This window comes from Candidozyma duobushaemuli (assembly GCF_002926085.2).
Source record: "Candidozyma duobushaemuli strain B09383 chromosome Unknown C_B09383, whole genome shotgun sequence".
Lineage (NCBI taxonomy): Eukaryota > Fungi > Ascomycota > Pichiomycetes > Serinales > Metschnikowiaceae > Candidozyma > Candidozyma duobushaemuli.
The window spans coordinates 211,372-233,740 of record NW_020289897.1 but is presented as its reverse complement, the minus strand read 5'-3'; the positions used below and the strand labels follow the sequence as shown (position 1 = coordinate 233,740).

Sequence of the window (22,369 nt, the reverse complement as noted above, 5' to 3'; positions counted from 1 at the left end):
TACATTCAATCACAACTGCTGTATCGCTGGTCAAATCACAACGACATGTCCGAAGAAGATAAACTGTCAGGACATCATCGCCACCATCATCATCACAGCCATCATGGGCACCATGGTCATGATCGGAAGCAGCAACAACAACAGCAATTTCCACCCCAGGGCTCGACCCCTAGTTCGGCAAACAGAATCGGAAAATACCAAATCATCAAGACTTTGGGTGAAGGTTCGTTCGGTAAGGTCAAGTTGGCAGAGCACTCCACCACAGGCCAAAGAGTGGCTCTTAAAATCATCAATAGAAAGACTTTGGCCAAGTCGGATATGCAAGGTCGTGTTGAAAGAGAGATTTCATACTTGCGCTTGTTAAGACACCCCCATATCATCAAGCTTTACGATGTGATCAAGTCGAAGGACGAAATCATCATGGTTATTGAGTATGCGGGCAAGGAGTTGTTCGACTACATCGTTCAGAGGGGTAGAATGCCGGAGGACGAAGCAAGAAGATTCTTCCAGCAGATCATTGCAGCAGTGGAGTACTGCCATAGACACAAAATCGTTCACCGTGATTTGAAGCCCGAAAACTTGTTGTTGGACGATCACCTTAATGTGAAAATTGCAGACTTTGGTTTGTCGAACATCATGACCGATGGTAACTTCTTGAAGACAAGCTGTGGTTCTCCTAACTATGCAGCTCCTGAGGTTATTTCCGGTAAATTGTACGCCGGTCCAGAGGTTGATGTCTGGTCCTCCGGTGTTATTTTGTACGTCATGTTGTGTGGTAGGTTGCCATTCGATGACGAGTTCATTCCAGCATTATTCAAGAAAATTAGCAATGGTGTGTACACCTTGCCCAACTACTTGTCAGAGGGTGCTAAGAAAATCTTGACAAAGATGTTGGTCGTCAATCCCCTTAACCGTGTCACCATCCACGAGATCATGGAAGACTCATGGTTCAAGGAAGGTATAGAGGATTACTTGTTACCTCCAGACTTGTCCAAGACCATCCATAATAAGATTGATATCGATGAGGATGTTATCAATGCCTTGAGTGTGACGATGGGTTACGACAGAGATGAGATTTTGAACACAATCAACTCATGCAACAAACAACAATACCCACAACAGCAACAGAATGAGATACTTGACGCCTACTTGTTAATGAAAGAGAACCACTCTCTCGTGAAGGACTTGAAGAAGAACAAGACTGAACATATGGACAACTTTTTGTCTTCAAGCCCTCCTCCCTCATGGTCTTCACCACAAGGCGAAGAAGCAACCGCCACGCATAGAGCCCCTGGTGTTCTGCAATCCCTCACATATCAAACCTTGGCAACAGTTCCGGACTTATCGACGTTGCCAAACTCTACGATTGCCATTCTTCCTTCTTCGTTGCCCTCGATCCATCGCGCCTCAATGATGAACGTCTCGGAGCAGGGTTCGAGCAAGATCAACCCCGTTTCTTCAAAGAAGCTGAAGACAAAATGGCATTTCGGCATACGGTCCAGGTCGTATCCTTTGGACGTCATGGGCGAGATTTATAGAGCATTGAAGAACTTGGGAGCCGAATGGGCAAAGCCAACTGAAGAAGAGTTATGGACTATTAGAGTGCGCTGGAAGTACGGGCCTTGCTTGGTTGATGAGACGGTCAAGGAGGGCGAGTCAGTCCCACCTGCTTTAATGAAGATGCAGATTCAATTGTTCCAATTGGAGCCTAATAACTATCTTGTTGACTTTAAGTTCGATGGATGGGAGAGCAGCACTACCCAAGATGGCAAACAATCGGGTAAGCAAGATGTTGACGAAATGAGCTCCTTCTCTGCCTACCCATTTTTGCATTTGGCTACGAGATTAATCATGGAGTTGGCGGTCAACTCGACTCAGGCACAATAAGGGGCTTGATTCGACGATGTTAGAGTAAACTATAACTTTCTTGTAATAATTGACCTAAGACCAGTAGAAACCGCTAAGACACGAGGCACGCTTTCTGTCTACATTTTTCCTGTCAAGCACGAATTTTGAGATTCGTGTATACCTGTACAGACAGAAGAGGCACCTGGCATTGACAAGGTCACAAACATAAAATTGGTATCAAAATCTTATTTAGATTGACTAGAATAATATGCAATTGAATCACTCGAAAAAATTACTCCAAAATAAACATTCACTCTCTTTTGTTTTTCGCTCATGTTCGCAACAAGACGTAAGTAGTTTAACGTTTTCGGCCCTTATGTAAACAACTGCGACCTTCGACGGTTCATTACTATTCCTAAAAACTCGCAATGTAGGACAGGGCAGGGACAACCTTTTTTTTTTTTTTTAGTCGGTGACCACCTCACAAAAACCCACCACTTCTTCTTCCTGATACAAATAAGAAGATCAACCAGGCTAATTTTATACCAGCATCCTTTCTATCGGCCACCCCTGAACACCCCTTACAATCGTTCTCACTAGTTAAATCCGCATCATGAAGTCGGTCAACCTATTGGAGGGGACCTCGGCCGACGACACAGTCAGGCTTCACGAGGTGGCTAAAACCATCTACAAAGCAAGAAAATCCGTGATATTAACTGGTGCTGGAATCTCGTGCAATGCAGGCATTCCGGATTTCAGATCAGACGATGGGTTGTACAATATAGTCAAAGCAAAGTACCCCCAGAGCTTCATCAAAGGCCAGGATTTGTTTGATATTTCTCTCTTCAGAAACCAAGAGACTCTTCTGATATTTTGCACATTCATGGAGGGCCTTTATAAGCACTCTTTGGCAGCCAAAGCAACCGAGACCCACCGCTTCATCAAAACCTTGAAGGACAAGAACAAGCTCTTGCGTTGTTACACACAAAACATAGATAGCCTCGAAAAGAGAATCAATCTTAACTGTGGTATCGACCCACAGGAATTCAATGAAATCGATAATGGCGCTGGCAAGCTGTTTCGGGAAAACTGGAAGTCTCTTGACGTTGTCCAACTCCACGGCAACCTTCACAAACTTCTGTGTACCCAGTGCTTCAAGCACTACGACTGGACTCCTGATGCCCAACAGAAACTTGAGCAAGGTGAGAACCCTGAGTGTGAGAACTGTTACCTCAAGTACCAGGAGAGACTCTACTCGGGTAAACGTCTTACGGGAAGCATAGGAGTATTGAGACCGGATATCGTCTTGTACGGTGAAAACCATCCCCAGTCAGAAATGCTTACGAGGGGACTCAACATCGACCTCAGCTTTAAGAGTGACTGTCTACTTATAATGGGTACATCACTTAAAGTAGATGGAGTCAAAAAATTGGTCAGAAGTTTGGCCAAAGCGATTCACGATAGAGGCGGAAAAGTCATTTTCATCAATAAGCTGCCCTTACCAAAGCAATGGACTAGTTTGGTTGACTACGAGGTGCTCAGTGATTGTGACGATTTCGTCAGACAGCTCAAGAGAGAAATTCCAGATTTGTTCTTGACACAAGAGCAGCTCGACTCCAAGAAGCTCAAATACTCTACAATGACACCAAAATCTATTAAGAAGGAGGTTCTTCTTGATATCAAGAAGGAGGCTATTGCCACGATGCAAAACATCAAGCAAGAGCTCAAACAGGAGAGTTCGGAACCTGAGGTCAAGAACGATGACGCCGAGCTCCTCACTCCTCCCACGACGCCAAGCAAGCAAAGGACAATACTTCTACCGAAGACTCGTCCATCGCTCAAAAGGAAGAATTCCGGATCTGTCAAAAGATTACCCACACCTGCTTCAAGTTTCTGTGAGCCCATCAAAGTTGAATCCGACAGTGAGGTAGAGACAGAAGACGACGCTCCGCTTCAAGATATTAGTGAGTCGAGGCTCAACAGCGGGGTCAAGAGAATAATCAAACAAGAGAGCGAGGGAAGTGCTAAGCGCTTGAAAGCCTAGTCAATGATCTAACGATAATAATAGAATTGAGAATGACCAAGCATTTTGGTTGTCTCCACTTATATCAGTGTAGCCGTTGGTAATGCAGTCTAAGCCACACCAAGCCGTTTATTGACGGCTCGTGTCTTTTGGAATGCCGTGTTTATGATCTAGCCCCATTTGATGCTCGGTTGGGCCCAGTCACTCATTTGTTGAGCCCCACTTTTCGCTTGAGAAATTCGGACTTTCTGGCTATACTGAACCCGTACACCTTATCTGCATTGCAACCGTTTTGGATCATTCAAGTGTGCTGGCCTGGTATTGATAAAAGAATTCCCCACAAATAATAGACATATAAACCGCTCATTCGCATGGATCTGTATTCTAACGTTCTTGAGAACATGCTTGTTGCGGAGCAAACAAAAGCTGCAGACGATATGGTAGTTCAATCGGGCCTACTAGAGACTGAGACAGCCTCACAGAAGGAGCCTGAGAAGGCAGAACGCAATGCTAAAAAGGTTGCTGAAGAGCATTCCAAAGCAGTTGAATCCCCAATCTCCAGCTACTGGTATTTGGATGACGATACCACAAGAGCTAACCAGCAATTCTCGGATCGTATAATGGAAAAGTTGCTCTCTGTCATGATAGTCGATGAAGTCGATGGTCAGCAGAAGCTACTGCCAATGAGAACAGCCATGCAGAAGGAACGTCCGCCTTTCTCGATGAATATCATGAACACGAACAGCACTCAATTGGCGCAAAAAGCGTCTCCAATGTTCGAGGGGTTTGATGCCATCTTTATGTGCTTCTCCTGGCACAATCCGTACTATACTGTGGGAATACTTTTATTAATAACTCATGCCATTCTTAGGCCGCAATTGTTTGCGCTGTTTCTCCCTGCGTTCATCTTGGTCAGATACATGTTTCCCAGTTATCTCAGGTTGTACCCAAGCGACAATACATTCGTGGATGGTAGGTATCTAAAGAGGAATCCATTCCCACATACTGGCAAAGCCCTCGGTAAATTCAAGTCCCCAAAGCCTGCTGCAATGTATTCCAAGGAGTACTTGATGAACTTCACAGATATGCAGAATCATATTGTCCCTTACATTCGTCTTCATGATTCATTAATTGAATGGGGTCAGCATTACTTTTTGTTTGAGGACCAAAAGTTGAGTACGATCGTTTTTTTAATTTTGCTATTCTTGATTGGCTTCAACGTCTATATCTTGCCAATAGTCACTCCATTGATACTACGAGTGGTGAGTATTCAAGCAATCCTCATAATATTGACATGGGCAGTTTTTATTAGTTCTCATCCTGTGGTCAATAACAAGATTCTAGATCTACTCGAGACCGAGGAGGCCAGACTTGCACGATTAGACCGCACTGATAGAGCGGAAAAGTATTTGATGACCTATATCAGCGATACTCCAGACGACGAGTTCAGATGTGAACTAGAGATATTCGAATTACAACAGTACAATTTGACTGCAAAAGCTTGGAAACCTGTTGGCTATACAAAAGACTTTTACTCGCTCAACCATCCAGATAGAATACTAAAGAGCGAAGAGGATGATGGAAGTGAGAATGATCTGTTCGATACTCCATTTAACGAGTATGCTGAACCTCGAGTCGTACTGGTTGCCACTCTTTCGGAAATCAGGGCCCCGCTTGGTTGGAAATTTGTGGATAGCAGGTGGTCGATTGACCTCGATCCCCACCTGTGGGTCGTGGACAACTGTATCATGGACCTTGTGAGCGTAGACGACGAGGAGAAGTGGGTTTATGACGCGGTGGTGAAGGAAGAAGAACCTTCCGGCAACATTTACAGAAGACGTCGCTGGTATAGGTACAGCCAGAGGCAAGCTATCAACAAGAAGGGCAAGGAGAAGGCTGAGACCGAGCAGCAGGATCTGCACGAGTGATCGTTCACATGAAGTCAAACAACAGAGGGCTGTTACTCTCTTGTCTCTTTTGTTCGAGGAGCGATGAGAGATTGGACTTCTTCTTCTTTTTCTTCTTGGGCACGCCTGTGCTCTGGTTTTGTGGGGTCACTTCACGACGCTTAGCGTGGATGAGGCAATCGTCCACTCTCACATGAGAGCACACCAAGCATGTGGTACGAAGTTCTCTCGACCGGCCCGTTTTACCTTTGGTATACTTTATCCTCGTGGAAGAGGTGAGACCCGGTAGTAGGAAGGTGCCGCAGTTGTCGCAATGAGATCGTACGGTGGGAACGTTGATTTCCGCCTTTGCTATGGCGATGTCTGCATCAACAGCATGACAAGCCAGGATTGGATTGAGGCATTTATAGTGCGCTAGATTATAGAGGTGCACTAGCTTAGCGTCGTCTAGGTCCATGATGGAGTAGCGATGAGTTGTGCGCATGAAGGATGCGTCGCATCGTTAGCATCAACAGAGAGGAACTTGGGATGCCCTCTACATTTTGAACGGCCTTTTAATATTTTTGCAAGAAATGACGAATAACATAATTTAGCATTTGTTTGTTTCAGTGATTCTTAAAAAATTTGTAGAACTTGAAAATTTAGGGCTTCCACCGTGTGGCTGCAACACTTTTTCACGTCAATGTACGAGGCTTGCGGCTCCATCTACAGTGGAAGTTTAACTTAAGGAGAGAACTCAAGAAAGCGCTAATTTTCCTCAGGGTGCGTGGCCAGATACGGGAATGCAACAACTACAACCAAGTGTGAACGAGAAGAAAAAAAAAAGCAGGAGGGGTTCGCTAGTGTCGACGAACACCCATTGTCGTAAACCCATAGCTTGTCTCGTCTAAGACCAATCCACCCTGCCACAAAGAGACCACCAAGGTAAGGCCCCGCTCATAACCAACCAACCAATCCTTCTCGAGAAAACACCCCTCGTTCCCGCTCGGTGACAGGTCGACAAATAAAAACAAATTCCGCCCGGACCCTCCCCGCTATCTGCTGATACGAATTCGCAGCCAATGGACTAGCGCGGGAGTAAGCGAGCGCACTCCGATCTCGCTGTTGGTAAAGTCGCGAGAATCCAGGAACTGACTGAGTCCGTGCCCGGAGGTGAAAGCATTGGTTGACGGAGAGCAAGCATCAGCCACCACAGTGGCGCCAGAATGGGGCGGGCGAAAATGGCGACGAAGATTTTCGAGAAGAGAAAAAAAAAAAATAGTAAGCAAAATTTAAATCAGAATGAAGAATTTACAATGAATATCCCCAATTGTCTTCTCCTTGCCCTCTGTAGTCGGTCCAAGTGCAATGGGGCCCTGGCGATGAGGTAGTAGGCTGGCAACGGCAGAGCTGCACCGCAGGCTAACCTCGAATAACCACCGGCCCCTGGAATACCAAAGCGCAAAAGACATGTCAAAAAAGTGTATCGGCAGATTTTTTATTTTGTTCATTTCCGGAGAAAAACCAGCCCATTTGTACTATTTCCCGTCTGGTCCCACCTCGGTGGGGGGTCTAAACCGAACTCCGGGCGCGGCAGCCAATGGCTTTCGTAGAATTATTCATCTCGCGACAGGCCGATAAGCGGGCTGGGGTTTGCACCCGATCCAACGGGTCAGGTGCAGGTGGGCCCTGAAGCACGAGTGAGGTGAGAGGCATAGTAAGGTGCATTCAGGGCTGTCAATACTCATTTGCTTTTAAGCGTCTTCGTCTGCTCATCTTGCAGTTTTCTCCCCTTACTACTTTTGCAATGGTTTCCATCGTGATGCACCGCAGACGCTCCCTCGCCATGCCCTCCAAGTCGCTTCTGGGCTCTAGGATCCTAAAGCTGTGTCTGGTTTGTCGACAAAACAAGACCAAATGTGACGCCGCCGCCACAAGACCACACCCTTGCACGTACTGCTCGAAGAAAAACCTCGTCTGCGTCTTTGACGTGACGAAACCTTCCCAACGGTCTTACGACCTTACCGAGAAGTTGGTGGCCGAGGTGCTGGAGTTGCACCTGAAGCTCGATCACATTGTCGAGAGCAAAAACCGCTTGGTTCGTCAGATCTTGAAGAAAGCACCCTCCACTCCAGCCACCCCGCTGGACATGATGGGCGTGCTCGTTTCCTCGGACTCAGAGTCTGACACTAACGAACCCACCGGTCCAGCGTACATCGACCCTATCCCAACCTTGAGTCTCGCCGACTCCTTCGCCATCCATTCCAACCTGGCTGTCGAGCCATGGACCATCTCCTACGACAGGGCTTTGTTCCTTCTCCAGAACTTCAAGGACAACTTCCTCCCGTACTTGCCTGTGTTGCCAGAGCTGTTCTTCGAGAACCCAAACTTGCATGAAATCCACAAGCAAAGCGACCTTTTGTTCTGGTCCATAATGGTCACTTCGCTTCTCAACCAGAACCTGCCCGGTGAGTACCAAACGCTAGCTCGCCACGTGCAAAACTTGGTTGTGGTGAGTTGCTGGTTCAACACACCCCGTTCCTTGTACTGCTTGGTGACTTTGCTCATCCTTACCACCTGGCCTCTTCCGGACGACCGCTCGCCCAAGGTTCAAAGCAACATATCCGTGAAGTACATCTCCCTCATGAAGAGCTTGTCGCTTCAGTTCGGTCTTCACAAATTGGACTTCATCAGCGAGTTCAGCAAGAAGACCGATTTGCAAGTCGCTCAGAAGCCCGATGTCAACGACAAGATGCGTGAAAGAATCTATAAATTTGTCAACATCAACTCCAACTACTGGCTAGTTTTCCTTGGCTTGTCCAACTCTAATTACAACGGTTTCCATCAAGACTACATCATCAACAAGTCGGCTAATATCGATATTTTCAACAAAGACGCCTTTGAATCGACTGACAACTTCATCAACTCGCTTCTCAAGATCTCCTTGATTCAACTGAAGATGAACGAGAGCATGAACGACGTCGTCGAGAGCTCAAACAAGATGAGCAAGCTCATTCACTTGAACATGTTCGAGCAAATCCTTAGTGATTTCAGCAAGAAGAACTCCACGCCATTGGTGAAAGACGATTTGATTGACATGTCTTTAGAGTTCTCTAAGTTGCAATTATACATTTATTACTTCTCGCAGGTTGATATTAGCCTCGATGAGTATAAAAATGTGATTTACCGTGCTGTCAACTGTTGCTCTGCCATCCTTGATTTGTTTACCAGATCATTTGGCACTGTGGAGAATTTCAATCAGGTCCCAATGCATTACCGTTTCGGTATTGAATTGGCTTCCCTTGTTCTCTTAGATATCCATTCCAGTCCGCTTTTGCGTCTGCTTGATGATTACACATTTGTCAAGCTGATGTTTCTTCAAGCATACTCATTCTTGTCCAAGTGCGATGGTGATGGAATGACTTCTACAAACAGACTTCTCAAGATCATTCACAAGTTTGAGGAATGTGACAAAAGAAAACTACTTGCTTTGAGAAGCAAAGAAAAGTCATTCTTTTTGATCAACAAGATGAGTAACTACCTTATTTCGGGCTTGCATTACGAACTTATCTGGCACGTCTACCAGGCTGAAAGGTATGATTGTGACGATATTGCCCAGATCGACTGGAGCTTGTTTGGCTTAAACCCAAAATCCCCGCAGCATCAAGGAATCATAAACTATGTTTGTGATTCTTCTTCCATCTTTGCATGATTCCTTTCTAATTTACATCTTGACTAATATATACTTGCATCTAATATACCCGTTTAATCAGTCAAGCCATTTTGTATTAAGCTTCTTTGATCTCACCATTGGTTTTGTCGCAATATATGCCGCGTACAAAACGCCAATGGTAGCGATCAATTTGTGCTTATCGAACCCCGACTTGAGAATATCGTAAGACAGAGAAGGCTGTACGACAGTACAGAACTCCGTAAATGTATCAATGTAGCAAATAACGCTCGTCAGTTCCATCTCTGTTGGTTGAATCAACACCGATCCTATTCCCTTCGCTGTTTTGAAGTTTCCATTCTTGTTCAACACTTGCAAATCTGGCTTTCCGACCAAGGGTTCGTAAGGCATCATCTTGAACTCCTTTGCATCCTCCTGTGTCAAGGCACGGTCGTCCACTCTTCTTGAGTTGAAAACAAACTTTGGAATCTCAACCAAGCTTCCTGTCTCGGTAAGTATTACAATCGATTTAACAGTGATACCAAATCTCGTTCTTGTTGATGCAAGCATCTCTATTTTCTCGGGAAAATAAAAGTTTTGCTCAGAACATTGTGAATTTCGGTGTCAAACTCTGTGAAAGCAGACTTTTTGCCTCCTCTAGCGTTCTCAACGGTCGAGAACAAATCTAAGACTGAAACATATTGTTGATAGCCATCTTTCTTCACATAAGTATAGATCACCCAATTATCATTCTGCACTAGCTTTAGAGTGGAGGCATCGATGGGTTGATCTTCATGTTTTTGGAGATGAAGAACAGCACCTGTGATTCCATCCAACAAATGCACAGTGATTTGAGAAGCTTTATTCTGTGTCACCACTGTAACAAGATTTGGATTGAGGTATTTGTACAACACCGCTCTGTTCGCTGTTGCAATGCCTGAGGCCGGCAGTAAAACATCCTGGTTTTTGGAAGATGCCAATATAGTCTCATCTTGCAATGAATACGACCATGTGGCGGTAATCCTGTCATCGACGATCTTGTAAGCAGTTAATTCGCGTGCATCCTGATCAAGATAAAACTGGTTGGGAGAGATAGCCTTACCAGGCTCAGTGGGCAAGATCGTAGAGCCTGACTTTACAACAAATGTGTATGGTTCAAATCCTTCTTCCAAAAGTTCCTCCGAAAGATCCACAGACAACTTGATTAACTTCTCCGCTTTTCTCGGAAGGTCCTCAAGACTCTCAACGGCACCGCTTCTGGCGCTCACTTTTGTCACTTGCGTTGGAGACAACAAGTAGATTGCATCATTGATAGATTCCAAACCAATCAAACTGTCACCCATTTTCAAGATGGTTTGCCATGCGATTTTAGCTGACTGACTGTTTCTGGCTGTGAGGACCTTCGTACGGTCATCAAATGTAATAAGAAGCTTTTGAAAGCCATACGTATCCTCCTTTGCTGTTGCAATGTCGAGGTTGCCCTTCAAGACACTGAAGAAAACTTTGCCAAGCAGTGCCAAATGATGCTTCATTTTGGCGAGCATTCTTAAGCTTGGGCTGTCTCTATGAGATTCTTCCGCCAAGTAGTGAGACTTCTCGATCTGGGAAATTGACCTTGGGCTATCGATTAAGATGGACTTGGATCTTGGCAAACTCTCTTTGAGCGGATAGGTGTACGTCTGCAAGTCATCAGTCGAAGCCAGAGCCCAAAACACGTGGACTTCATCTGAAGAACGTGAAACAATCGCCAATCTATCGGATTGAGGAGACAAAAAGACATTTATGTCATCGTGCTCAGAAGAAGATACCCTTTCGTAACTTATAATGTCATTGACTTCAAGAGTTGAGACGAATTTGGTGAAGTCATGGATTTCAAAACCATTGGGAACTTGAGCGACAACAAAGACCTTGCCAGCATCGAGCACAGGAGTTATACTGATGGCATGACGAGCCGCATGCTGAGTTACCCGCTTGAGTTCCTTACCCTCGCTTATCTCATATAGAGTGAACCTTTCGGATTCGAATTCTCCCACGATGTTTCTCGAGAGAACCTTGGGGTTTTTGAGTGAAGCCTTTATCGTTTTAGATGTTAATGAATCGGATTCAGCCTCCGGTGCGTCGAATTTTAGAACCTCGCTTTTGGTGAGAGCCACTCCAAACTCGAGGTCAATAATGTCGGAGTTGAGTTTCACATCAGTGCTGATAACCTTGCCCAGGTTATCTAAGCAAAGCACATTCAGGCCCAACGAGACATAAACCAATCCATCAATTGCGGCAGTTTTGAAGGAAGAAACATCGAACTTCCCAATTTCCTTCTTAAGTTCACTCGTCCAGGCAGTCAAAATACCCCTAGAGTCGAGAACAAGAACACCATAATTGAAAAATTGACCAAAGTGTAAAGGAGGAGAATCAAGCTTCACTTTTTCAAGAAAAATGCCTGAGTATTTCTCGTACACGTAAAATGTGGAAGATGCTGTGGAATATGTCACCAAGACAAAGTCTAGCAAGGCATACGAATCGGAATCCGTAGTCCCCAAATCTATTGAGCTCAAAATTGATTGCTTGCTCAAGTCAATTGTGACTAACTCAGAGCTCTCTGAAATGCCAATGCCAGTGGTTCCTGAAAGAGCTTTGAATTGGCTTAAAGAGCCGTAATGATTGATCTGCCATGTTTGATCTGTCGACTCACTCGTGAAAATGTTGCCAAATAGAAGAAAAAGGCCGAAGAAGAGCAAGGAAGTGGCCACATTTAATGGAACGCCGCTCTTCATTATCGGTCTAGTTGGTAAATCGCTAGATTGAAACTGCAAACTATGGACATCAGAATGTGCAGTACGGACCCACAACTGACGGCAAAGAGGAGAGTGTAAGTTGCATAGTGGGAGTAGAATTCTCAAAATCTACTAATTCATTAAGGTTCCTGATGAAATTTATCTTGATCTTGTTAGAGATTGGGTGCCTACTTTATGCCACCTCAATGCCTCACCACACTGAAGTTGGCTCATAGAGTAGTCCAGAGTAAGATTCGTCGGCTCTTTTTTGTAATTTTAAGAGTTTGTTTCAAATTGACTTTCACTGGCTTGCATTCTTAATTTCTTCCGTTGAGTTTTGTTTGGATGGTGGTACTTCGCAGAATTTCACCTATAGTAATACTTGCGAATGACTTCCCCAAAACTTTCTACAAAGCACATGCAAAAATGTAAGGCTGAAAAAAAGGTGACACCTGTTCTCTGCATAACCAAAAAAGAACATGGGCTTTCTAATGCACAGTAAAATCGGCATAGCCGGTGGCACTCTTTATGCATCTTTTGCCACCAATGCACATGCGGCAACTCATGAAATAGTTATTTAAGATCGATGGGCACCCCAATCATTTAGTCATCCATTCCTGCCTCATCCTAATGCCTTTCGAGTGTAGAGCCAAATACGACAACCAAACAATCTTTGAGTACTCGAGCGAAGGTCTGGACAGTGGGAAACGTGGTGAGGACGAGAATCTGTTAGACTCCTGGGGCAAGTACCATGAGCACACCCATGATTATGCTGATACCATGAAAAATGCCATTTCGAAGAAAAGGGCAGCTAGCTTGAAGAATTTTGCACGTCAGCAAATCACACCTGATAACTCCGATAATGAGAAGAGCGAGGCAGGCACCGAGTCGGGCAGGCCCCCAAAGTTGAGGCACATTGAGACTGCAGAAATCTTGGAGGAGTACTCGAATGCTTCTGAAAGCGAATCTGAAGGCTACATAGAGGTCTTAGATGATGATGAAGAAAGCTTGTCAGATGATACTGCTGAGACAGATCTGGATATTGGATCTGTCATCAGCGTGGAATCGAAATCAAAAACGATGGTACACAACGATACTAAGGCCGAATCGAGTGGTCCCACTACCGTGAGTGTCGATGTTGGTGCAATGGCTGCAATGGTTGGTGGTTTCGTCTGCGCTACTGTGTATCTTTGGAGAGGTAACAAGCAAAAAGCCAAGGAATCAATGGCTCTTTTCACCCGCGGATTCAATACTGTCTGTGACAGTAAATAATTTTTATGTTGGGAAATTTCATTTCTTTTGATCCCAAGTCTTGGTTTGTTGCCGTTGCAAGACTGGGATGGGCTCTGCAGAAGCTGTATGTCCTGCACCAGCATGTCATCGTTGTGTACTAAATATCCTGCGAGCAAAATCTTTCTAACTACACCTTAATATACTTATTTACATCAGATTAATGTAGACACGCACAACTTAAGTTGGACGGACGGTGTTTTCATACACCACACTGCTCGGTGCCGTTTCGATGTGTCTATGTGCGCAAATCGAGGGAATACTAATGAGGTCGTAATGGGGGTGTAAGACTAGCACTCAAAGGTTGGAAGTACTGTCGTTTTGACAATATGACTGCCTTCTAGCTTTTCTTACACCCTCCCCTTTCTTTCCTTTGGGTTCGTGAAAGCAGGTCAGTCAATTCCCTTTAAGGCCGCTGTTTCCGTTTTGGAGACATGTTGAGAAGGCGAATGGCTGGCTCTGCTGAGCCCAAATTGAGAGTTAGGGTTGACAAATATCATCACCAGCCGGGCTCAGTGCTTTTTTGACATTGATCCTCATCACTTTGGTATTCACATCTGCAGCAATTGCTCAGCGATAACCTCTTCTTCCGTTCTTCTGGTATCCTCCGGTTTTCCACCGCCCTGCTTCCAAAGCCAAAGAGCTTCGATTGCGTAATTCCTTGTTGAGAGATTTCTGTTCTTTTTCTCGTCAGCAGCCTCTGTAAGTGTTTCGATAAGACGAAGTTGATCTATCAAATCCCACATCATGAGTTCAAACTCCTTCATCAACGTCAGGATCTCCTCTGTCATAGGATTACTTTCGTCGTCTTGAAGGGCATGATGTTATATTTGTGGAGCCCTAGCTTGTGCAAAATACGTCCAATGGTCTGAAATGCAATACTTCTCTGTGTTGGCACGGTTGAACGAGACAAATGTCCCAATTCAGGTAGCGTATACCCTGCCATGTGAGGATCAGCGGAATGGTGATGGAGACCAAGATAATGAGGTATATCGTCGGCATCATTGGCATCCAACTCAATCAAATTACCTTTGAAATCAAAACGCATGTCAGTGAGGGCTTCGTAGGTTGTTTTCCGCTTCTGTGGCTCTTGAGGCTTCATCCACGCAAGCTTACTCGTTTCTTTGGGAAGATCTGGATAATACTTCTCGTGTAGCTTATCGAGGAATTCAGGATCATTGATGTCCATGTCAGGGTCCTCATTTGCAATCTTAGGTTTCGGAAAGTGCACTTCGACTTCAGGTACTTCCTCTTCTGGAGCAATTTGGTAATCCTCTGGGCGATCTCATCATCACCCTCAATCTCTTCCTGCTCTTCATCAGACTCGACGCTTTCCATTATTTGGTGTTCCACAGGTTTGTCATCAAACTTGACGGACTTGATACCCAACGCCTTGTTGACCTCATCTGTATCGAGATGCGGGAGATTCACACCATCACGGCCTCCTCCAATCCAACCATCATGGCCTTCAGCATGCACATGTTCACGATCTTTCTTAGCTGATCTCTTTTTCAACCCCTCCAAAAGTTTTGGGTCAAGGCCTTGCAAGAGTTCGTCCCTCTCACTGATGAATTGATCTGGAGACAACAGCATGATCTTCTTGAGATTCTCTTCATGTATACGCTGGGCTTCACTAATGGGCTCAGATGGGGGTGCCTGAGGAGGGGTCTCGGTCTTGGGTTCACTCTTTGGAGCTTCTTTCTTCTTGAATTTCGATTGTCTTTTGGGTAGAGAGGGTTTCTGTAATTCGGGGTAACCATGTTTCTGTGAATGTTCTGTAATTTCGGGAACAGTCGGTTCGACCGTATCGTGTTCCACGATGTCCCCAAGAAAACTCATGGTAGTCTTGACTGAGTGATGAGATCTGCATGGTGTGGATAAGCGACACTTCTGTGTTGTGAACAAGAAATGTCCATATCATCGTATAATTTGGGTTTTGATATTTCTAGAATCTGAAGTAATGGAATAAAATGGACAGGTTTCTAGGTTTCGTGCAATTGGGAATTGCGTTTTGGAAGGACTCTTTTGTCACCAAAGTGCTACCAAGGAATGGCTGCGAAAAGCTCTTTGTGGCTGCGAATAGATACTACTTCACCATGACAGAAACAGATTATGAAGTTGACGATTTCATAGGACGAGGTTCATTTGGAGAGGTCTTTAGGGGAGTTCAAAAAAGCACGGGACAAGTGTATGCTTTCAAGGTGATCCCCATGGACGAGTCAGAGAATCTCGACGCTATCATAAGAGAGATACAATTCCTAAAGCGGATCGATTCACCCTACCTCACGAAACATTTCGAGACGTTTCTAAGAGACTCCGATGTCTGGATTGTTTTGGAATACTGTGGTGGCGGATCTTGTGCCGACTTGCTCAAGTTCTATGGTTGTCTAGAGGAGTCTGTGACAGCTTACATTATACGCAGCGTACTTAAGGGTCTTCAGTACCTCCACCGAGAGAAGAAAGTTCACAGAGATATCAAGCTGGGGAACATTCTCATTACCGATAAGGGCCAGGTCAAGCTCGGAGACTTTGGTGTTAGTGGGGAACTCACCTTCACCAGGACAAAGAGGAACCTGATTGTGGGCACACCATACTGGATGGCACCGGAGGTGATCCAAAGATCGAAAGAAGGGTACAATGCCAAAGCAGACATTTGGTCCACAGGCATCACTACCATAGAGCTTCTTTGTGGAAACCCACCTCACTACCAGAAGGCTCCCATGAAAGCGCTTTTCGATATCCCCAAACTCCAAGCGCCATCGCTTGACACTGAACCTTTCCATGTTGCCACAAAGGACTTTGTTAGAAGCTGCTTGATGAAAATCCCCAATTTTCGACCAACTGCTACCCAGCTTCTCGGCCACCGGTTCTTTTCTACGTGTCCTGACGAGGGCCCACTTTTGACACTTTTGAAGGAGAAGAATCGCCATTTCAAACCACATTCTTCCAAGCGGAGAATGCCTAGAAAATCAAAGAAGCAGGACCATCACATCGAGTGGGTGCTCACAGGATCCATGGGAAATGCCTGGCGCAACAAATACAGTGAGTTGATCTACGATGCTATGACTAAAGTTTGGGTACGTGCAATCAACGACCAGGCGAAAACGGGTGTTCGTCGTCTCCGAGACGAATTCGTGAAAGCGGAGACGGAAAACTGCGGTCTTTCCCACGCAATCGTGGAAGAGCTCTGGTACCTGTTGAAAGCATTGGAGCAATAGAGAAGGCAGATTCCAAGCCAACGGTCAGTAGAATACAAATAATGGCAAAATTGCTCCCACAGGTTCACATGGTTTTTTTCATAAGAAATGGGTTTCGCTAAATTCCAGACCGCCTTCATGCCCATTGTGTAGAAGTCAATGGCTGTGAGTCAGGGAAGAAACCGCGATTGCCGACCCAGCCAAGATTTGCAGCCATTGACAACCATGACCTTTAGCGGTGATTCCTATCCAGAATAAAGCGAAATCCAGCATCAAACTTTAAGTTTGTGGATCCACAAGTAAACGCTATTTCCGAGCACGGCTTGCTGGAATCTGCAGCGGTATGCTCGCACCTCGAGGCTGCCTGCCTCGCTAACCCATTGTGTTTTTTTAACCACCGTGAACCGCATAACCCACCTGCAAAGCACCCAGATGGATCTGGCTATAAAATGGATTTTTCTTGCCAGGTTGCCAGTTGAACAACTTCGAAGGCGTCATCCACCCTGTAGACTGTCAATATGACTATGCATTTTTGAACCCACCTGATCATCAGTCCAGCGCGATTGAGGCCGGCCTCGTATTTCCACACTGCCGCACGCCACGCCAAATAAACACATTCTTGGATTTATCAAAGTAAATTCCATATATTCCGAGCTACCACGGATCGTCATCAACGGACATTTGTACTATTGCCTCCATCCCGCTAAACCCTCTCCCTCTCGTCGGTCAGTGTACCCGCAGCTCTCTTCAGTACCGCGATTTTGCAACCAAGACAATGCTCCCCTAAACCACACAATGAAAGCCGCCGCCAAGAGACTCTCATGCTTCCACAGCCTAGCTTGCCATACATCTCTCGTGCTTTCTTCTCTAGAGCGGCCCATTATTCCTGTCACGGGACTACCCATTCTGCGCTGGTCCCTTTGCGCTCTAGGTGCTCGCGCCTAGGGTGCCTATGTACGCGGTTGCAGGATTCGCGTCTGTTTATCTATGGAGCATCAGCTCTGATGAATACCAACCACTGGAAAGGACCCGAGATTCAGTGCATTTCAGCCATGCCTCCCAGACTCCCCGGTCCAACGCCAAACCTGGCGTCAGCATCACCCCGTCCTTCACCTTTGGCTTGGGTCTACTGCCATCTTTCCGTTTCGGCAGTCCTAGAAATATCAACCTCTTGAGCTCCTTGTCGCCACAGCGCTTTTTCAACAAGTTTGCTAAGGAGAAGAAGGAAAATCCTTTTGATCTGAACGATGTTGCTGCCTCGCCAAAAGACGGCTTCGAGCACTCCGACACTATGAACGATCTGGCTGACATCTGGTCCTTGACCAACGACTCACAGTACCAATCACTTTCGCTAAATCTCACCTCCGTCAACGAAATCCCTTCGCCCAAGTCGTGTGAGCCATTCTTGTCGCCTCATGACATCTTCCTCAAGAAGCCAGTCGAAATGAAGGAGTCTAAGTCGTCTCCGGTCACAAAGGACGACACTCCTCAATCCACATCTTCCCTCAAGAGAAAGCGACTGCTCGAGGACTCTCCTTGCACGGCAGTTGTGGCAGAGATCAGCAAGTCCGACTCCCCAGAGAACTCCTCCACCGCTTACGATAATCTCGACAAGGCCACTAAGGAGCTCTGGTTTGCAGAACTAGACGACGTGTTGGTGCGCTGCCATAAAAAGTATAAAACTTTCAAAGCAGGCCAATCTCCCGGCTCCTCTTTGACTAAATTGACATCGCAGAACCAGGTGCTCTCAAAAATGCTATATAATAAAACGGGAGTCCGCCGGTCTTCCAAGCAAATCGCATCTCGTTTGTCTCGACTCAGGAAGGTGGAGACGACGAAGCAGGCCAGGTCCCTTCAAGACAGTATCACAGCATTGAGCCTGGAACCGCAAAGTCCGCAGGTGCCACCATTGGATTTCACCTTCAAGAAAATGGAATTGTCCTTCACTTACAAGCGTGCCGTTCAGGGCATTCATGAATTTCTTCTTCTTAAGGATACTCCTACTAATTGCCCAACCATCCTGGCTGAGGACCTTGAAAAAGAAATGTCTTCAAATAACCGGAGATACAAGGAAGATTTTGATCGCATCATTCCACAGCTCGGGACATTCCCGTCTATTTCATTTCGGGGCCATGAACTTGAGGCCAGCAGTGAGTCTGACTTCGACACCAGTGTCCCCTTTGACAGATCCAGCTCTGTTTTGCATTGACAATGGTGACTTCCTGTCCTTCCTCGAGTTTAAGGTCTCTGCTGGCCAGAGCGGTGCTCAGATGCTCACCTGGAAATCCTTGACCACCATCTACAAAGACGAAGACAAGGTTTTGTTGAGCACAAGAGAACAAATTAATGGCTACAGAGCCCTGGACAACACTTTCGATTTACAAGTGCCTTTCATGAACCACTTTTGGTCTGGTTATCTCACGTTCTTGTGCAATGGTTCGAACAACTCAAATGACGTGAAGAACATTCTTATTACTCAAGTCATATACGAGGGTGAGAATGAGACGAGTGGAACAATCCATGGCGTCTTAACTTATGAGTTTGACGTTACCTCAAACAGATCAAGTTGCGGAAATGTGCGTGTCATGAAGGTGCAAAAGGTCGATAAAGCCGCCGATGACGACTCGGACGAGAATGCCACAGTGCTTGTGCACTCATCCCATTGAAGGCATCACCATTCAAGATCTCTCCTCTGAAGAGTGATCTCAGGGTAAACACTGAATTGGCAAACCAAGGCATCAATGATGCTCCCAAAGTGTTCCCACCTATAACGCATCTTTGGTTCACCAGTTCAACCCCAACTACGATGCAAGAATGTCTCAAGAGATGCAAAGTAGACAAATGATGCATAACGCTATGCACGTACCTCCACAAGCCCAATCGAGGACTCCACTCACTGCTGTCGATCCACCCACGGCACCAGAATTTCATCAAGCATCTGCTGGACAGATGCCACAGAACTTCAATGCCGGGTTCGTGCCAACATGGAATACGAATACGCAGTATAATCAGCATGTGCATCCACAAATGGTAGCACAAGCTGCTGCAATGCAAGCAGCAGCTCAATCCATGCCACAAAATATGGTTAATGGTAATGCATCCATTCCCTCCGAACAGATGAGTTCTGAGAAGTACGTTCCTGTTGGGCCACCCAATCCTAATATTGCCAACAACAATCAAGTTGTGATGATGCAGAGAAGGAATGATGTGACAGAGGATGATATGAGAAATGGTAACATGATGCAAGCGAGACCTAATTGGCAGGCTCAGATGCCTCAAAATGTCGCAGGACAGTTCATGAACCAACCTTGCATCAACTCTGCCCCAGCATCTCAATTGCATTTCTTCCCACGCAATGATTCCAGGCCCAATGCAATGTCAGGCGCCTCAAAAGCTTCTGAGAATAGCAGCAAGTCAAACAATAATAACATCACATTTGGCCCCATCATGGGCTATGATCCTCTGAGGGATAGCAAGCCGCAGCCCAAGAAACAGAAGGGCGGTATGAACATCCACAAGTTCTCATTGAACCCACAGATCATGTACAAACCAAGAAATAATAGCATATGGTTATATAATATAGGAGTAATATTAACTCGAATATAATGAACGGAAAAAGGCTAAATTCACACAAAGAGAGTAGAGTGCTGAGTTCAATGGAAACGGTGATGAGTCTTCAAGCGCGTTGCTAGCTACGCGCATCAACTTGTTTACGAGTTTCAATAACAACATCACGTCCTTCCTAAGATACGAGCATGGGAGTCACAGGGTTGCTACAGCAGCTCAAAGAGATCCAACAAAAGACAACCTTGTCGGAGTATAAAGGAAAAACTTTGGCAGTTGACACCTATGGCTGGCTCCATCGCGGTCTCATCTCTTGTGCTCAAGATCTATGTACTGACACTCCCACCAGAAGCTATATAACGTCTGTGATGAAGAAAGTTGATATGCTTCGTTACTTTGGTGTTGAGCCTTATATGGTTTTCGACGGCTCGCTGTTGCCCACGAAAGAAGCCACTAACGCTGAGAGAGCTGCCCGCAGGGAAAAGGCTAGAGAATCTGCCAATATGTGTATGAAGAAGGGTGACAGAAAACAAGCCTGGAAAGAATTTATGAAAGCGGCAGGAGTCACACCAGAGATGGCGAAATCCGTGATGGTGGAGCTCGATAGGAAGCATGTTAAATACGTTGTCGCTCCTTACGAGGCTGATCCACAAATGGTGTACCTTGAGAAGATCGGCTTGGTGGACGGAATTTTATCCGAAGACTCTGATTTGCTTATCTTTGGCTGCCAGCGTCTCATAACAAAGCTCAACGATTACGGAGAGTGTGTCACCATTGAACGTGCGGACTTTGACAAGATAAAGCGCCCAAACTTGGGCCAATTTACCCAGGAACAGTTAAGATGGGTAGCCATTCTTTCAGGCTGTGACTATACAAAGGGATTACCAGGCATAGGTCTCAAGACAGCATTCAACCTCATTCAAAAGCTAGGCTCGATCGAGAATGTGGTTTTATCATTGCAGGCTGAAAAGAAAGACATTCCAGAGACTTTTCTTGATGAGGCAGTTAAAGCAACATTGGCATTTCAATTCCAAAAGGTGTTCGACCCAAGCAATCAGATCCTAGCAACTTTATACGACTATCCAGAAAACCACGACTTGGATATGGAGGTTGTGGAGCTTTGTTGTGGAAGAACCCTCGACGCACAAATCCATCTTGGCATTTGCAACGGAAAGTTGCATCCTTCCACGTTCGAGGCTCTATTATCCAGGGAGCAGAATTTGGCCACCAAGAGCTCTTCCATGGTCTACTCGCTGACGAAACAAGTCACCGGCGTGAAGAAGGCGGAATCTTTTGGTGGCACACTAACAAAGTCAATTGAGAGCTTCTTCCAAGTTGACAAACATGCTAAAAGTATGACGCAAGAGAAGCGTCCTGATCCCGGTAGAGCCGATGAGAAGAAGCTTTCACCTACGAGCAAAAAGCTCAAGCGTATAAGCCCGGACTCAAGCCTGAAGATAGGCTCAACGAGCAACTTCTTTAAGTCAAAGCTTACATCTAGCATGAATTTGAAACCCGATATATTGCGTGCTACAGAGGACTCAAGCTTCTTGGCAGGCGACTCCGATGTCCCAGAGAATCTGTCGCCTTGCAAGCCTATTCCTGAGGTAGTCCCCATGATCAAGGAGAGTGAAAAACTCGAGCAGTACCTCACCGATGTGGATGATGATTTTGAGGATAGCCAGCAAGATGAGCTTAGGGAGAACTCGCTTCTTCAAACCAGCATGGCGAGGCCCCCGCTGGTAGCTTCAAACAAATCTATTGTTGAAGATAATGATCAAGACGGTTTTTCGAATGATATCGAGGAGTCGCCCGTTAAGATGAAACAAATCGGACTTTCTTGGAGAGCAAAATTTCTGCTCGGCTCAGAAGGTGAATTGCAAAAGAATGCTGCCCAAAAGTTGAAGGTATTCGAAAGCGATCCCTCCCTGGGTCCTGCTACTCCTGACAACGAGGACCTCCTTTTGAGCGTCAGTCAGCCAAGATCTCTGCAAAAGGAGGAGTACAACTTGAGTGAGAGTGATAAGGAAAATGAAGAAGTCTTACCTCCAAGAAGCACCGGGTTTAAATTACTGAGATTTGCATTCACTGGATAATTTATCTATATATTCATCAAATAC

General features: G+C 45.7%; 9 protein-coding genes across 9 annotated transcripts; 7 read left to right on the top strand and 2 right to left on the bottom strand. All coding sequences in view use genetic code 12, as the record gives it.

Annotated features, from left to right (window-relative positions):
* Positions 1–45: 45 nt before the first annotated feature.
* Positions 46–1,887, top strand: SNF1 (AMP-activated serine/threonine-protein kinase catalytic subunit; the record flags this gene model as incomplete). The annotated part of the gene is made up of 1 exon (XM_025481468.1): positions 46–1,887. The coding sequence occupies one exon, from the start codon at positions 46–48 to the stop codon at positions 1,885–1,887; it is 1,842 nt and encodes a 613-aa protein (XP_025336086.1).
* A 574-nt stretch (positions 1,888–2,461) lies between these two features.
* On the top strand, positions 2,462–3,892 carry HST3 (NAD-dependent histone deacetylase; the record flags this gene model as incomplete). The annotated part of the gene is made up of 1 exon (XM_025481467.1): positions 2,462–3,892. One exon carries the CDS (start codon positions 2,462–2,464, stop codon positions 3,890–3,892), a length of 1,431 nt encoding a protein of 476 aa, XP_025336085.1.
* Positions 3,893–4,242: 350 nt separating this feature from the next.
* CXQ87_002981 (uncharacterized protein) lies at positions 4,243–5,799 on the top strand (the record flags this gene model as incomplete). Its single annotated transcript, XM_025481466.1, has 1 exon — positions 4,243–5,799. One exon carries the CDS (start codon positions 4,243–4,245, stop codon positions 5,797–5,799), a length of 1,557 nt encoding a protein of 518 aa, XP_025336084.1.
* Positions 5,800–7,603: 1,804 nt separating this feature from the next.
* On the top strand, positions 7,604–9,469 carry SEF2 (Sef2p; the record flags this gene model as incomplete). Its single annotated transcript, XM_025481465.1, has 1 exon — positions 7,604–9,469. The coding sequence occupies one exon, from the start codon at positions 7,604–7,606 to the stop codon at positions 9,467–9,469; it is 1,866 nt and encodes a 621-aa protein (XP_025336083.1).
* A 57-nt stretch (positions 9,470–9,526) lies between these two features.
* On the bottom strand, positions 9,527–12,198 carry CXQ87_002979 (uncharacterized protein; the record flags this gene model as incomplete). The annotated part of the gene is made up of 2 exons (XM_025481464.1): positions 9,527–10,006; positions 10,036–12,198. 2 exons carry the CDS (start codon positions 12,196–12,198, stop codon positions 9,527–9,529), a joined length of 2,643 nt encoding a protein of 880 aa, XP_025336082.1.
* Positions 12,199–12,828: 630 nt separating this feature from the next.
* CXQ87_002978 (uncharacterized protein) lies at positions 12,829–13,470 on the top strand (the record flags this gene model as incomplete). Its single annotated transcript, XM_025481463.1, has 1 exon — positions 12,829–13,470. One exon carries the CDS (start codon positions 12,829–12,831, stop codon positions 13,468–13,470), a length of 642 nt encoding a protein of 213 aa, XP_025336081.1.
* A 569-nt stretch (positions 13,471–14,039) lies between these two features.
* CXQ87_002977 (uncharacterized protein) lies at positions 14,040–15,327 on the bottom strand (the record flags this gene model as incomplete). Its single annotated transcript, XM_025481462.1, has 3 exons — positions 14,040–14,296; positions 14,347–14,763; positions 14,784–15,327. 3 exons carry the CDS (start codon positions 15,325–15,327, stop codon positions 14,040–14,042), a joined length of 1,218 nt encoding a protein of 405 aa, XP_025336080.1.
* Positions 15,328–15,584: 257 nt separating this feature from the next.
* On the top strand, positions 15,585–16,706 carry CXQ87_002976 (putative serine/threonine protein kinase; the record flags this gene model as incomplete). Its single annotated transcript, XM_025481461.1, has 1 exon — positions 15,585–16,706. One exon carries the CDS (start codon positions 15,585–15,587, stop codon positions 16,704–16,706), a length of 1,122 nt encoding a protein of 373 aa, XP_025336079.1.
* Positions 16,707–17,480: 774 nt separating this feature from the next.
* On the top strand, positions 17,481–22,345 carry EXO1 (Rad2 family nuclease; the record flags this gene model as incomplete). Its single annotated transcript, XM_025481460.1, has 6 exons — positions 17,481–17,573; positions 17,749–18,856; positions 18,879–19,333; positions 19,354–19,440; positions 19,476–20,227; positions 20,440–22,345. 6 exons carry the CDS (start codon positions 17,481–17,483, stop codon positions 22,343–22,345), a joined length of 4,401 nt encoding a protein of 1,466 aa, XP_025336078.1.
* Between the last annotated feature and the right edge of the window lie 24 nt (positions 22,346–22,369).